The following is a 15,190-nucleotide window of genomic DNA, read 5'->3' on the forward strand; positions in this document are numbered from 1 at the left end:
GCGTTTTGACAATCACAGGGCCAGCCCCCTCACGTTTTATCCACATCTGCTGATGAGCTGGCTTGTTATCAGGGGTGGTGGGAGATGATCTTCGGAAATTCCTCCGTGCCACCAGCCCCACCCTGTGCCTTGGCACCAAGCAGAGCGTGCAAAGCTAGCATTTCAGGATGAGGTCGTGAAGTTGTATGTTAAACATTTGAAGAGCTTAACCTAGAACATGAAGTACCATCCTCTGGGGTGGGCTGGGGGAGCTTGGAGCAGAGACTTCGGGGTCTTCCAGCCCTACCTGCTGTAGTCCTTCCTGGCCCCTTGCCCAGCAGGGACTCCACCTAACAACCAGCGCCCTTGCCCCTCTCTCCCTGCTCAAAACCCTCCCGTGACTCCCCAGCATCCACAGAACAAAGCTGCACGACCCAGTTCAGATCCCAGCTCCATGTTGCCTCGCTGGGGCTGGGGGGTGGGGGGACTTTGTTAAAGTGATTTACCATCTCTGAGTCTGAGCTCGCAGCTTCCGCGCCCGCACCGGCCCAGAGACCTCGCCCGCACGGCTCACCTCCCTTTGGCCCCGCCCTGAGGCCCCGCCTCCTCCTGTTCCCGCCTTCTGGGCCCCACCCACGCCGGCTCCACTTCCCCTGGGTCCCGCCTCCCCAGGCTCCGCCCCACTTGCTGTTCCTGGTTCGGTCTTGCTCCGCCCACAGTTCCTAGGCCCCTCCCACCAAGGCGCGAGGACCCATATAGAGCTGTCCCTAGCACTGCCTAAAGGGCGAGCCCACAGCCCTGGAGACGAAAGCCTGGCCGGAGTCCGTCATACGGGCCACGTTTGAGGGCAGTGGAGAGGTTACGGGGCGTCGGAGCCCCTGCGGGGTGGGGCAGCGAGATGGGTTTCCTTCTCCCGGCTCAGGCGCGGACGGGGCAGCCCGGCGCGCGCCGCAGAGGAGGAAGGCCCCCGGCGCAGGCCCCGGATATTTGTGTCAGCGCTGCCGCCACGGTCTCAGCTGATGGGTCGGGATACACGCTCGCGCTCGCGGTCGGCAGGTCGCAGGGGCCGCAGGCAACGGAGCGGGAGTCGAAGCCGAAGTCGGAGCGGGAGCCATGGGCGGCGAAACCGCCGGCGCCGGGACGACGAAGTACGGCGCAGGCGGAGGCGGCAGAGCCGGGAGCGCAGGTGGGGTCGCTGCGTGAACGGCGCTGGGGATCCGGCTCCCGCCCTCGGGGAGCCAGAGATCCTCGAATTAGTCAGAGAGGGCTTCCTGGAGAAGGAGACGTCCGAGTGCGAGTCGCAGTTAGGCAGCGAAAAGGAAAGAGAGAGGCGCTCCAGGCAGGGCACCTGGTGGTTGGAGGGACAGTAAAGGAGCGCAGTGAGCGAGGCGGGGCGGAGGGGAAGTGGGAGAGGAGGTCGGGGCGGTAAGAAGAGACCGGATCGTGCAGTTTCGTGTACCGTGGTGAAGGGTTTGGCCGCTATTCGGAGGGAAGGAGGAAGCCTTGGGAGGATTTTGAGTGATGTAGTCTGGCTTACTTTGTGGAACTTCCTCCGGTTTTCGCGTGGGAAAGGGACTGAGGAGGTTGGCAGGAGTGACAACAGGGAGGAGGAGGATGGTACGGTTGTCTAGGCAACCGATGGTGGTGGCTTTCAGAGAGGGAGGCAGTGGGAGGCACAGTGGGGAAAGATTTGAGAGGGATTTCCTAAGTAGGGGGGACAGCACCTGCTATTGGAAGTGGGTGTCAGAGGAAAGAACGGTTGGTGACAGGTGGCAGGCCTGGGTTGACTCCTAGGACCTGGGTCTCAGCTTCCCCGAGGCCCACAGTTGTGTCCTTTTGGAAATGGGACACCTGTCCAGGCTTGGCTTGAGTCTGTTCCAGCACAAAGGGACCAGGCGGTGCCAGGGACTGACTTTCAGACCTAGGTCCCAATGCTGACTCAGCCCCTAACTGGCTGTGACCCTCAGGCCAGTCCCTGCCCCACTGTGGTCGAAGTTTGCTCCTCTGTGTACTCACGACCTCCCTGGGGCTTCTCCCAGCATGCCTTGTCTCCCATCCTGTTGGCCTGTTCACAACGTGGCCACGGTGGCTGTAGTCGGACGTGGCTCATTGCCCTCTACATTTGAGAAAGTGGTTTTTCTTTTTTAAGTCTCATAAGATCATTGCAACCCAGGACTTCCAAGAAGTTATAAGAGGCAGAACGGAAATAACGCAGACGTGGTTTAACCAGGGCTTGGCAGCCTGCAGCCCAGGAGCCAAGAATGCTTTTTACATGTTGTTTTAAAGATTTCATTCATTTATGAGAGAGAGCACACCGGCGCGCATGCCTGAGCAGTGGGAAGGGGCAGAAGCAGGCTTCCCGCTGAGCAGGGACCCCCCCCGCCCTCCATTCGGGACTTGGTCCCAGGACCCTGAGATCATGACCTGAGCTCAAAGCAGATGCCTAATGACTGAGCCACCAGGCGCCCCTGGTTTTTACATTTTTAGTTGGTGAGGGGAAAAGTCAGAAGAGGAATAGTATTTCAGGACATGTGAAAATGTTATGAGATAACTCGAATACATTCAAGTTTTGGTGTGCAAAAGTAAAAGCTTATCGGGACCCAGCCGTGCCCATTCATTCCTGTCTGTCCAGAGCTACTTTTGCTCTGCAACGGCGGAGTGGTAGACCTGTGTCCTCGACCGTCTGGCTCTTGACAGAGAAAGTTTGCTGGCTCTGGTGTGAGCCCCTGGTGTTGCTGTTTTCCGCATTGGTTCATGTACAGCAGTACATTTTATTGTTGTCATCTGTGCATCTTTTATATTTGCTGTCTCCTAATATTTGAATCACGATAATCAGCCATCCCGGATAAGTAATTCGAATTGGCACTGTTAATGAAAATTTGGTCAAATGTGTAGTCTGCATACAGACACTCCAAAATAATTGGTTTTCATGGTGTAGACTTTTTGACGTGAGCTTAATAGGTGGAGCATTTAACAGAATAAAGAGACTTGGTTGTTCCTCTACACGTTCAAAGGCCCCTGACCATTAACAAATCTATCCCTGCGGCTCGTGCATTCCATTCCCTGATCACAGTGTTTTTGCCTGGTTTTCAGTCCTGCCAGTCTTACTCCTGTTCACTCTTGCCCATCCTGTGGGACCAGTTTAAACAGCACCTTCTCCTATAAGCTCCCTCTTGTCACCTTGGACAGATCAGGTCCTCTGGTTTCTACACTTAGAGTTCCTCCACCATCAGGACCCAGCCCACCTCCCTGCCCTCACTCCTTCCCTCACTCCCCTTTGTTCACACTTTTCCGGCCACATGGGCCTCCTGCTGCTTCTTGAACATGCCAGGTAAATTCCTGCCCCAGGGCCTTTGCTCTTGCTGTGCTCTCTTCGTGGATTACTCTCTCCCTGTAGCATCCTTCCCAACTTCCTCCAGAGTTGCCTCCTCAGATCTCCATCTCCTCATGCTAAGTCACTCTTCTTTTTGACTTCTGGCACTATCTAGTGTCATGCTGCATGTTTATTTGTTGATGTGAGCCTCCCAAAGGCAGGGACCGTCCGTATCACTGCTGGTCACTGCCATGTCCCCAGAACCTAGAACAGCGCCTGGCACAGCAGGTACTCAGGAAATGTCTGTCACACAAAGGACTGACTGGCAGGCAGTAAGCAGACCTTTGTGATTCCCTCTGCAGGTCGGATTCGGAGGAAGAAAGGTGGCAGCGGCGAAGGAGGCAGAGCCCGAGCCCGCTGCCACCACGCTGGCGCTCACAGGACCGGTCCTCGCAGTCCGACTCGGAGGAGGAGCGGCAGCGGGGCCGATGGGCCCACCAGCGGCGGACACGCTCTTGGTCCCCGGGCTCCTCGGCTTCCAGCTCGGCCTCCCCAGACCGCTCCCAGAGCCCTCGGGAGGCGGCGGCAGCCCTGAGCCAACAGCAGAGCTTGCAGGAGCGGCTGCGGCTGCGGGAGGAGCGGAAGCAGCAGGAGGAGCTGATGAAGGCCTTCGAGACCCCCGAGGAGAAGCGGGCCCGGCGGCTGGCCAAGAAGGAGGCCAAGGAGCGGAAAAAGCGGGAGAAGATGGGCTGGGGGGAGGAGTACATGGGCTACACCAACACTGACAACCCGTTCGGCGACAACAACCTCCTGGGCACCTTCATCTGGAACAAGGTGAGCCTGTTGCCGCCCTCGGCACGTGGCGCGCGTCCTTGGCAGATTCTTCCTGCCTTTCTCGTGGTTTTGTTTTACGTGCCTTTTACGATTTCTGCTTCAAGAGACGTGGTTGAGCACGCACAGCACGCGTTCCCAGGTGGTGCTTTGCTGCTGAGAGTTGATTTTCGACGTGCGCACGTGCACGCACCCCGGTGTGTGGTAGCTTTTACCGCGTAAGCGTTCCTGCCGTGTAAAATTTCAGGCGCTCTGCCCAAAACACCGGGCTAAGCTCCAACGTGACTGGAGAGCGGGTTCTCTGCGTCACACGCCCAAGACAGGTGCTCAGTTGTCTCAGTGCTGACATCTCACACACAGGTCACATACCCGGCCAGTGGCGGCCTTGCGCACAGGACTTAAAGCCACAGATTTTGTCGCCCAGTTTTGGAGGTCAGATGTCGACAGAGTCCCGCTCCCTCCGGAGGCTCTAGAGGAGAGTGCCCTCCTGCCTCCTGCAGCTTCTGGTGGCTGCTGGGGACCCTTGGCTCTTGGTTGCTTCACCCCAACCCCTGCCTCTGTCGTCATCTTCACATGGCCATTTTGCCTGTGTGTCCCCTTTCTGTCTTGTAAGGACATCGGTCATTGGTTCAGAGCCCAGCCTCACCCCATGTGAGCTCATCTTAACCCATTACATCTGCAGAGACCCTGTTTCCACGTAAAATCCCCTTCCCAGGTTCCACGGTTGGGAAGGTGACATATTTTTTCGAAGGACATGGTTTAACCGTAACACAGCACCTGTCTGTTGTGGGGAGGCAGGTGGCCTGGGGTGGCGGGAGCAGGCTGGCACAGTCGGATGTCGTGGCGTCTGCCACTCACCACGTGCACTCCAGGCCTTTGTCTAGAACCCACTGGCCCATGCCACCTTGGGGCCTTGGTACTCACCGTTCCTCCGCCTGGAACACTCCCCACCTCTTTCCATGGCTGCTGCTTTCTCACTCCTTTAGCTCTCAGCTGACCTGGTCTCTCTCCTAAGAGCCTTGTTGCCCCCCGCCCCGGAGTCCCGCAGGTCCTGGCACTGCGTCTCCCCTCCTAGCACTTCACTGACTCACCTGTCCCGTGCACCTGCCGGTGCCAGGGGCTGTGCGGGCCAGGCGTGCATCAGTGAGCTGGAGAGACAAAGATCCCTGTGCAGCCGGCAGCTTTCTGGGGGAGAGACTGTAAATAAGTAGACTAGCCAAGTGCGCAGAGGAGAGAGGGCAGGCTGGCATCGGGGTGCCATGGCTGTGGTTTGAAACAAGCAGGTCTAGAAAGGTCTTGTTGCAAAGCGGACCTCTAAACAGAGGCTCTGATTCATGATGTGCGATTCCTGCCAGACTGAGCTCCACAGGGCACACTCTGTCCCCAGAGCCTGGTGCACGGTCGGCACTCGGTAGCGTCGAATGAACGAGTTCGGGGTGGTTTGTACACACATGAGCTTGGGCATTTCCCCAACAAGTCTTTCTTGGAGCTCACGCTGGCTTTGGGAATTTGCCCCACGGGAGGGCTTCGTCAGCCCCTCCGGGGATAAGCACTTGGGGGCTCAACCCCAGCTCAGCCTCTGAAGCCTCTCTAGACAGGCCCACAGTTTGGGCAGCATCGCATGTCTGTCCCCTTGTCCCAGGGCCGCCGGCTGGCAGCGTGGACAGTCACGATGCGGACCGCTAACACGCTTCATGCCGGGCATCGTTCAGAGTGCTCTCCGCACGTCGACTCTCCCTAACACAGCCTGGTCAGCTCGGGCCACTGAGTTGCTCACCCAGGGTCTCCCCGCTCATGAATGGCAGAGCTGTGATTGGCTCCTCATCTGTGCCCTCAGTTGCTGTTCTGTGTGGCCGTAGGTGACAAGTACAGTCACTATTAATATGTGTGGAGGCAGCCCAGGCTGAGGCGGGGGAGGCCAAGGAGCGGCCCGGGCATCCAGGCGTGGCCCCAAGCCGGGCAGGCCTGTGTCCTGCCGGAGGCACGTTCTGGGCACTGGGAGAATCCGTGCACAGCCCTCGCAGCCGGGGGAGCACTCATCAGAAGTGCAGGCTTAGCGCCCAGCTCAGGCAGTGATTGTGAGGGGATATTGGAGGGCTTGAGGGGTCTCCAGCCCCGTACCTCGAGCACCCTCCATCAGGTGAGGACACAGACGGGGAAGAATCGCATTCGCTGTGTCTTGTTCTGCTCCAGGGGTCTGTGAGCATGGGGACCTCATAGCGACCCCAGGCAAGTGTCCTTTCTGAGTCTGTCTCTCCTTCCGTCGCTGTCCTGCCTCTGCCCACATGGAGTGGGCATCTGACCAGTGGGCATCTGAGGGCTTAAACCTCACAGAGCTGGCCCAGCGAGGCTTCTGTGTAAACGAGGGCAGTGGGTCCCATGAGAGGTGCTCCCGTGAATGACACTCGGGAGCCCCCGTGGCGGGTGGCTGCCTCCCCTCTGCACGTCAGCGTACATCCCACCCGTGCTGGAGGCTGGTCCGAAGCATCGCATTCTATCGCTTTAGGTCTGGGAATACTAAGGGGGCTGCGTCTTCAGTGGAAGTCAGTGAGGTGTGGCCGTGGGCAGATCCCTTCTTTCGGTCTCATGGTCTTATCTTCAAAAACACCGCTCAGCCTGGTGGATCTCGATCTGGATCTTGCGGAGGGGTGCCTGGAACACCCTTGGCAGGTGGTGCCTGGGAAGGTGGGAGGGAGCATCTCTGCTCAGTGGGTGTGTGCTTGGCCCTTCCAGGCCCTGGAAAAGAAGGGCATCAGCCACCTGGAGGAGAAGGAGCTGAAGGAGCGGAACAAGAGAATCCAAGAGGACAATCGCCTGGAGCTGCAGAAGGTGGGGTTGCCCCTGGCCTGCCTACATGGGGTCAGGAGGCCTTCCCTTGTGAGGGCCTAAAGGCTCACCCTGGCTTATGTCAAGGGAGACCCGATTGGCTTACACAGAAAGTCCAGGGGAATTGGCTTCAGGCACAGCCGGATGCAGGGGTTCGGGCAGTGCCTCCAGCAAGCTGTCTCCCTCCACCTCTTGGTTCTGCTGACCTCTGGGTCAGACACTCTCAGATACTTCCTTCAAGATGACCAAAATGACCCTGGCTGCTGCAGGCTGCTGTGTTTCGAGCAGAAAGAATGCCCCTCTGTCCTAGGGTCTGTCCGAGGCCTTGAGCTTCCCTGACCAGTCCCAAGTCCGGGGCTGGTGGGCTGGGGGCAGGCCTGGGTTATATCCCACCCCTGACCCCAGGGTGCCCCATGGCCTAGGAGAGTACAGGGCAGGCCCCACGAGACCCCCATCTGGCTGTTAGGGGCTGCCTGTACCCCCCCATCGGCCCCCTGTGCCCCCAGGTGAAGCAGCTGCGGCTGGAGCGGGAGCGGGAGAAAGCCATGCGGGAGCAGGAGCTGGAGATGCTGCAGCGGGAGAAGGAGGCGGAGCACTTCAAGACGTGGGAGGAGCAGGAGGACAACTTCCACCTTCAGCAGGCCAAGCTGCGGTACGTGCTGCCTCCACCACCTGCTGCCCTCCTCCGGGCCCAAGCGCATGGAGCCCTGCCTGCCCCAGGGCCTTTGTACATGCTCTTTCCACTGCCTGGAGCCTTCTGCCCTGGCTGGTGCCCCTTGCCCTTCAGGTTTCCACCCATCACCTCCTCAGGGAGTCCCTCCCTGACCCCCCTTCTGGTGCCAACTCTTGCTGCGTGCACCACTTCCTGTTCGCTTCCTTCCTTGAGCCTGTCTCCCCCATTGAGTCCCGTGTCAGGGAGACATCTGAATGGTCCTTGCTCCGCGTAGTGCTGCTACATGAGCGAGCAGGGTGCTAGACCCCAGGCTGGTATGGTCATCCCTCTCCACCCCCCAGCCCCCAGGAGTGTCTGTTCATCAGGCCCGGTCACAGACAAGGACCCATGAGCGCCTGAGGCCACACAGCAGGCCTCTGAGCCCGAGGTCTGGCTTGTGTGCCCCGGGAGCCCGCTCCTGGCCCCCTCTCTGTCCTGCTGCCTACTGGCCACACCAGCCCCCAGGGGCTCAGACCTGGTTACAGGGCTCCCTTGGGTTGGATCAGCGCTTGACATGTGTCCCCACGGGTGCAGCACTGAGGCTTTGGATCTTCCACCCCAGCAGCCCATCCACTGGGAGGAGGTGGTCTTCTCTGCCTCACTGTGTCCCCCCACCCCGCTCCATTCCCACCTGCTGCTCTTCAGATGCCATGCTTGCCTATGTCTGGGCCTGTGCCTGGTACTCCTCTTCCAGGAAGACTTCTTTGACCACCACCCACTGCAGGCCAGACTGTTCCCCTGGCTCCACACAGGTCACTTCTCCAGGGCATGGTCTTCAGGAGGGGAGGGGGCACACCCTGGGCTCTGACGCCGCTTCCCTGCTCTCTGGCAGCTCCAAGATCCGCATCCGGGATGGGCGAGCCAAGCCCATCGACCTGCTGGCCAAGTACATCAGCGCCGAGGACGATGACCTGGCCGTCGAGATGCACGAGCCGTACACCTTCCTCAACGGCCTCACTGTAGCCGACATGGAGGACCTGCTGGAGGACATCCAGGTACCTCCCGGCCCCACCGCTCGTGTCCGGGCCCCCGGCACAGCCCTCCGCCGTGCTCACCCCTCTGCACTTCCCTCCTCCAGGTGTACATGGAGCTGGAACAGGGCAAGAATGCAGACTTCTGGCGGGACATGACCACCATCACGGAGGATGAGATTGCCAAGCTCCGCAAGCTGGAGGCCTCGGGCAAGGGCCCAGGTAACCCAGGGCTGGGGCCAGGGTAGCCAGAAAGTACCCAGTGTGCTTTTGGGGGCACGTGGCTGGGTCTGCTAGGAGCCGCCTTGGTCCACGTGGCTCCCCAAGGAACCTCGGACTCGCTGCCTGCCTCAGTTTCCCCATCTGGGGTCTCCCTGGCCCTCTGGAGGCCTCTCCGGGAGCCACCAGGGGGCAACAGCAAGTGCTCCTGACCCTGAATGGGTCAGGGCTCAGACCCCGGCAGTGCGCCCACCCGCTTTCTTTAAACACTCGCTCAGCCACGCTCTGCTTTCCTGGGAATGGTGCCAGTGGGGCCTCGTCTGTTTGGGTTTCAGGTTTTTGCTGGAGGCTGGGTGTGTTTGAGTGAGAGCAGGACTGGGGGCTCGGCTCTGCTTGTCTGGGAAGCCCCTGGAGCCCCAGTCTGTCCAACCTGATGCTCTTTATCAATTCATTTTCTTTCCTTGGAGGTGGCCACACACGCGCATAACCTCTGGGGGAATGAGCTCTGGAGCTCAGTTTCTCAGGCTGAGCACTGCAGTTACTGGGCCCCCACCCACTCCGTGTCCGGAGCACCCTCAGTCCTGACAGCCGCAGGTGTCCCCAGACAGCACCTTGTGTCGCCTGGGGGCAGAATCACCCTGGGTGAGAACCACTGTTCTAGAGGCTTAGAACCAATTACATTCCCACCCCTCCACCCCTTAAGGCCACCGCTCAGACAGCGCCCGGCTCCTGTGGGCCTCGTGGGCCTGTGCTAGGCCCCACTTCTCTTAGGCGTGGCAGTGGCCAAGGATACGCGCCCTCCCCCTTCTCCAAGCCTGTCTTACTCAGACGGGGTGGGGGGGCTGGTTTCCTCTTAGGAAAAGGAGGAATGTTTTTCATCATCTTTATAAGTGGTGATTTGTTTTCCTGCATCCTCGTCCTCTTGGCAGGACGTGTCCTGTAGTAAGTTCAGGAGAAAGAAAAGGAAATTCTTTGTTCTCAGAGATGTGTGAGGAGGTATTTCCTTTGGTGGCAGTGGGCTGGGTATAGAACTCCAGTCGGAAGGGCACTGACCGGGGCAGGTGTGGCCCTGGGTGCAGATCCAGGCCGCTAGGCAGCTCGGTGACCTCCTGGGAGCTTGGTTGTCTCTTTTCTCCCCTGGGGATGACAAGATACCTTCAGGAGTGTCAGATGAGAAGAAACGAGTAAATGGTTGTCATGCACACGTGCAGGGCTGTGTGACCAAGGGTCACAGCACTCGGCCACCACCAACCCCAGGCCTCCCCAGGCCTCCAGCTCCCCCGCCGAGGTGGCCGGACTCATCAGAGTGTCCCCTCGGGCCTCTTTCTCCTTGTCCCCGTGCCCTCTGTCCCCCTTGTCCCCCGCCTCACAGGGCTTCCCTTCGCTCTGCTGTGTTGGAGCTCGTCTTTCTATGACCTCACATCTCCCTTTCTTGTGCTTTGTGCCCTCGTGTCGGTGGGATACATTCTCCAGTAATTTCTGGCGAAAAGCAGGAAGTTCTGGGACATCGTGCACTTCAGGAAGTGTGCTTTGCCTCCCCTCTGGCTGGTGGCTGCAGTGCTGGGATAGAACTCCGGGGGCAGGGCATTCTCCTGCAGACACCGAAGACCCCGACCCACCGGCTGGGGAAGAGTGAGGGCCGTCCCGCTGTGTGCCCCCCTTTGCACAGCTCCCCTGCGCCGAGTCCCCGGGCCTCTCTTGCCGTCTGCCCCCATGGTGGGCCCCTTGCTGGTTGCCCCCTTCTGTGGCCGCTTCCTTTCTCCCAGTGATGGCAGAGGCCCCGCTGTCCGCTTTCCCTCCTCACTTGTTACGGCAGGGGTCCCAGCTGACTCCGGCTACCCTCATAGATGAGCTTGCTTTCCGGCATCTCTTTTTGGCATGATTTCCAAGAGGTCTCGGCTCTCTTGTTCCAGGAGACCTGCAAAGCACCGTGTGTTGTCTTTACAAACTCAATTGGGGTTTTTTTTGGTCTTTCTCTTGTCGGTAACTAGGAACTTGTAACTGTACAATAAGAGTGGGTGTCCGCAGTGGGCCCCCCACTACCATTCCCTGTGGGTCCTCCCCGTGGGGCTGCCCTCTCTCCTGAGCACTGTCCCAGGGAGTGCTCCCGGCAGCTCGGCAGAGCCGCCCCAGCCCCCACCGGGATCCAGCTGGGCCCTGTGCGTTCTGGACCTGGGACCTGACTTTATTCAAACCGTGTGGCAGAGTGTGGCTCGGGTGGGGCCACGCCGGCCGGTGCTGGCTGTGTGGGGTGTGAGTTCTGTGTGTGTGAACGCGGGATGCGGCCCCACGGGCGGGGAGGGGGAGTTGTCGCCGAATTCAGTTTTGGTCCCATGATGTTTCTGTGCTTGTCACAGACTCAGCCAGTCTGAGTCTAGGGCTGCCTGGGATGCTCAGCTGTCTGGCAGAGGGGCTGAGTCTCTAGGTGCTGATTCCAGGGTCCCCACGTTGGTCGGCTAGAGGGACCCTTCGTGACCCTAACTGACCAGCTGCAGCCCTGTGTCCAGCGGGAGGGCTGCCGGAGCCGGTTCTGGAGCAGGACGCGCCTGCCGCCCGCGCACCCCTGCGTTCAGCAGCAGCCGCATACCAGGCTCCCACGGGCCTGGCCCCGTAGCCCAGAGGGAGCATTCAGAAGCCCCACAAGGTCCCCGCCCTGGGGAAGCCACAAATCAGGCTTCCGGGCCAAAGGGAGCAATCCAGGAGGCAAAATGGACAAGGAAGGTCATGTTGCCGGTGGAAAGCAACACGTGTGCACGGGCCTGTGGCAGGGCTTGGTGTGTCTGACGAGCGGAAAGGGAGCTGGTGAGCCAGAGCAGGTCACGCCAGGCGGCACCCAGCCCTGCCCCCGGGGCCTCTCAGTCTGTAGGGGAGGGACGTGGCCGTGGGCCCCAGCTCGTGATGGATGCAGGACAGGGGGACACGCTTGCCTCGGGGCAGCGTCAGGACTCTGCAGAGCCTGGAAATGAGCAGCCCTCCTTACTGGGGGAAGAGCCAGGCCCAGAAACGGTGAACCGCTTACCCAAGGTCATACAGCCGAGATTGGCAGAGCAGGATCTGGATTCCCGAGAGTCTGGCTGTCCAGCGATCCCTCCTTCCTCTTCCGACGCGGTGGGGGTGGCAGGCCGGGCATGCCAGGCTGAGGTGCTCAGACTTGGCCCAAGGGTCAGAGTGGGGAGACGCTGGAAAACACCCACCCGGCTCCCCCCGGCCCACAGTCAGAACCATCCCAACTAGGGTCCGTGGCCTGGTGCCCCCTTCACGTGTGTTAGGATCCAGCCAGAGGCAGGGGTGAACCAGAGGCCGGGAGGAGGCAGGACCCCAGGACCAGAGGAGGGGCAGTGTGGGCAAAGGGAAGGGTCAGCACCCTAGTCCCGCGCTGAGCGGCCCGTCCCCTGCAGGTGAGCGGCGAGAGGGGGTCAACGCCTCAGTCAGCTCTGACGTGCAGTCGGTCTTCAAGGGCAAGACATACAGTCAGCTGCAGGTCATCTTCCAGGGCATCGAGGGCAAAATCCGGGCCGGGGGCCCCAACCTGGACATGGGCTACTGGGAGAGCCTCCTGCAGCAGCTCCGCGCCCACATGGCACGCGCCAGGTCAGCCCTGCCCCCGGCCTCTGCAGGACACGGGAGCCGGCTCCTCTGTGACCTCGGGGAGCCTCTGCCCCCTGGAGCTGGGGTCCCGGGCAGCGGGCAGGGCCTCTGGGGGGTCAGCAGGCATCACGGCGGGCCCTGAGGCCGCCTCTCTCCCTCCCACCCCGCATCCTCTGTGCACAAATTCTCAGCGTGTTTGGCCGCGCTGTGTAAACACAGCCCCTCTCTGCCGCTAACTGCAGAGTTGTCGCTAAGTTTATTCTCGCCTGCCTGCGTCCTGCTCAGCCCAGCTTGGGGGCTCCCGTGGCACACGAGGCCCCGGTGTGGGGACCCACCCTTCCCAACCGTGGAGTGCTGCTCCCGGCAGGGTCTGTGACCGAGTCCCATGTTTGTCGGTGCTGAAGCCTGGCCCTTGGCAGCCCCCGTCCCCCGCAACCGTAGGCCTCTGCAGGGCCCCAGGCAGCCCCCCCGTCCTCCACAGGGGCCCCTTGCTGCTCCCCAGGACCCTCGCCAAGAGCGGGTGTCAGGACGAGGGCTTGGCGGGGAGGGCGGGGTGACCTCCAGCCCGTGTTCCAGGCTCCGAGAGCGGCACCAGGACGTGCTGCGGCAGAAGCTGTACAAGCTGAAGCAGGAGCAGGGCGTGGAGAGTGAGCCTCTGTTTCCCATCCTCAAGCAGGAGCCCCCGTCCCCTGGCCACAGGTAGGCCGCCTCCCGTCCCCCTCCGCAGCCCTAGCCAAGGACCTTCTAGGGGCCCCGGGCCGCCCTCCCCCCACGCCCCACCCCATCCCGCTGCCGCCGGCCAGGCCCAGTCCAGCCCTCTCCCCTCCGCAGCCTGGAACCCGAGGACCCAGTGCCCACCCCACCCGGGCCCTCGTCGGAGGGCGGCTCCGGGGAGCCTGAGGCAGAAGGGGCGGCGCCTGCAGAGGGCGAGGCGGATGGGGAGGCCGTGCTCATGGAGGAGGACCTGATCCAGCAGAGCCTGGACGACTACGACGCCGGCAAGTACAGCCCCCGGCTGCTCACGGCCCACGAGCTGCCGCTGGACGCCCACGTGCTGGAGCCGGACGAGGACCTGCAGCGTCTGCAGCTGTCGCGGCAGCAGCTCCAGGTCACAGGTGCGGGCGTGGGGACCTGCTCCGGCCTCCCGAGAGGCCCTGCTGGGGGCCACCCACAGGTCTCTAACCACCAGGCCCTCTGGCCGCTCGCCAGGGGACACGGGCTCTTTGGTGCCCACCCAGGGGACACTCGGAGATGGCCAGCACCGGGCCGGGGCAGGCCGTGTTGGGACCGGGCCCACCTCTCCATCTGCCCCTGGAAGTGGGCGGGGGGGGGGGCCCGCCGGGGGGGGGGGGGTCGGCTCGGTGTGGTGGGGGGGAGCCGAGGCCCAGGGCCGCCGCGCCGGCTCACGCAGCCCCGCCTGCAGGTGACGCCAGCGAGAGCGCCGAGGACATCTTCTTCCGGCGGGCCAAGGAGGGCATGGGCCAGGACGAGGCGCAGTTCAGCGTGGAGATGCCGCTGACGGGCAAGGCCTACCTGTGGGCCGACAAGTACCGTCCACGCAAGCCGCGCTTCTTCAACCGCGTGCACACGGGCTTCGAGTGGAACAAGTACAACCAGACGCACTACGACTTCGACAACCCGCCGCCCAAGATCGTGCAGGGCTACAAGTTCAACATCTTCTACCCCGACCTCATCGACAAGCGCTCCACGCCCGAGTACTTCCTGGAGGCATGTGCCGACAACAAGGACTTCGCCACCCTGCGCTTCCACGCGGGGCCGCCCTACGAGGACATCGCCTTCAAGATCGTCAACCGCGAGTGGGAGTACTCCCACCGCCACGGCTTCCGCTGCCAGTTCGCCAACGGCATCTTCCAGCTCTGGTTCCACTTCAAGCGTTATCGCTACCGCCGGTGACTGCCGGGCCCCCTCCCGGGCCGCCTGCCAGCCCTCGCAGCGGCCGGTGGGGCCGGCGGCCTCCCCTGGCCTTCCCGTCGCCCAGACCCGCTTTCCCTGTTGCGGACAGGGGAGGGGGGCCACCGGAGAAGCTGCCCCGTCGCGCTGACAGGGCAGGGTGCCAGGCTTTTGAGGCACAGGGATCCGAGCCCAGGGCGGCTGCGGGAACCCCACCCCGGCCCTCGCCCAGGCTGGCCTGGTGCTGCTGTGGGTCAGTCTCTGCCCGCTGGGTGGGCACGGAAGACCCGTCTGCCACCGGGTCCAGCAGCCAGGGGCCACAGAGACGTTCTCTGCGTGCGGCAGCGGCGCCCCCACCCGACCTGGGTGCCCCCCCACGTTGGGACAGCTGCGCTCCTGGAGACTGCCTCCCAGGCGGCCCGAAGCTGCGCTCGCGTCCCCGCATGTGGCCGAGCTCGGCTGTGGGGCTGACAAGTGCGGCCACCACCCACTCACACGCTGCCCCAGAAACGTTGCTTCTGACGCCTGTTCCAGACACGTTTCCAGCCTGAAGGGGCAAGACCCCCGGCGCCGGCTTCTCCAGCGGCCACAGCCACAGCCACACGCCCTGTTCCGTCTGGGAGTGTTTTAGGTTGTTTCTCTAAAATGAATTTTTTTAGGTGGGGGGAAATATCTTATTTTCATTTAATTGGTCTACTCATGAAGTTGCATGTTTTTTTAATAAACACTTTATTTTAGAATACTTCTAGAGTTTCAGAAATGCTGCACAGTCTGGAGCCCCAGGCCCCGCCGCCACAGGCGGTCGCGTTGTTTCCATCTTGCGTGGGCAGAGCACACACG

At 61.6% G+C, this 15,190-nt stretch overlaps 1 protein-coding gene across 1 annotated transcript; it reads left to right on the top strand.

Annotated features, from left to right (window-relative positions):
• Nucleotides 1-788: 788 nt before the first annotated feature.
• Nucleotides 789-15,082, top strand: CACTIN (cactin, spliceosome C complex subunit). Its single transcript, XM_045863329.3, has 10 exons — nucleotides 789-1,165; nucleotides 3,655-4,126; nucleotides 6,857-6,952; nucleotides 7,456-7,601; nucleotides 8,494-8,656; nucleotides 8,740-8,854; nucleotides 12,250-12,442; nucleotides 13,016-13,138; nucleotides 13,271-13,554; nucleotides 13,863-15,082. The coding sequence occupies exons 1-10, from the start codon at nucleotides 999-1,001 to the stop codon at nucleotides 14,351-14,353; spliced, it is 2,250 nt and encodes a 749-aa protein (XP_045719285.1). The 5' UTR covers nucleotides 789-998; the 3' UTR covers nucleotides 14,354-15,082.
• The last annotated feature ends 108 nt before the right edge of the window (nucleotides 15,083-15,190 follow it).

The sequence above is a fragment of the Mirounga angustirostris genome, unplaced genomic scaffold (genome assembly GCF_029215605.1).
Source record: "Mirounga angustirostris isolate CCGP_5_RB_7025 unplaced genomic scaffold, mMirAng1.0.hap1 SCAF_1, whole genome shotgun sequence".
Classification (NCBI taxonomy): domain Eukaryota; kingdom Metazoa; phylum Chordata; class Mammalia; order Carnivora; family Phocidae; genus Mirounga; species Mirounga angustirostris.

Coding starts and splice junctions, on each gene's coding strand:
- CACTIN (XM_045863329.3), top strand. CDS start 999: ATGGGTCGGGATACACGCTCGCGCTCGCGGTCGGCAGGTCGCAGGGGC. Junction 8,657..8,739: donor ACCTGCTGGAGGACATCCAG/GTACCTCCCGGC, acceptor TCCCTCCTCCAG/GTGTACATGGAGCTGGAACA. Junction 12,443..13,015: donor GCCCACATGGCACGCGCCAG/GTCAGCCCTGCC, acceptor CCCGTGTTCCAG/GCTCCGAGAGCGGCACCAGG.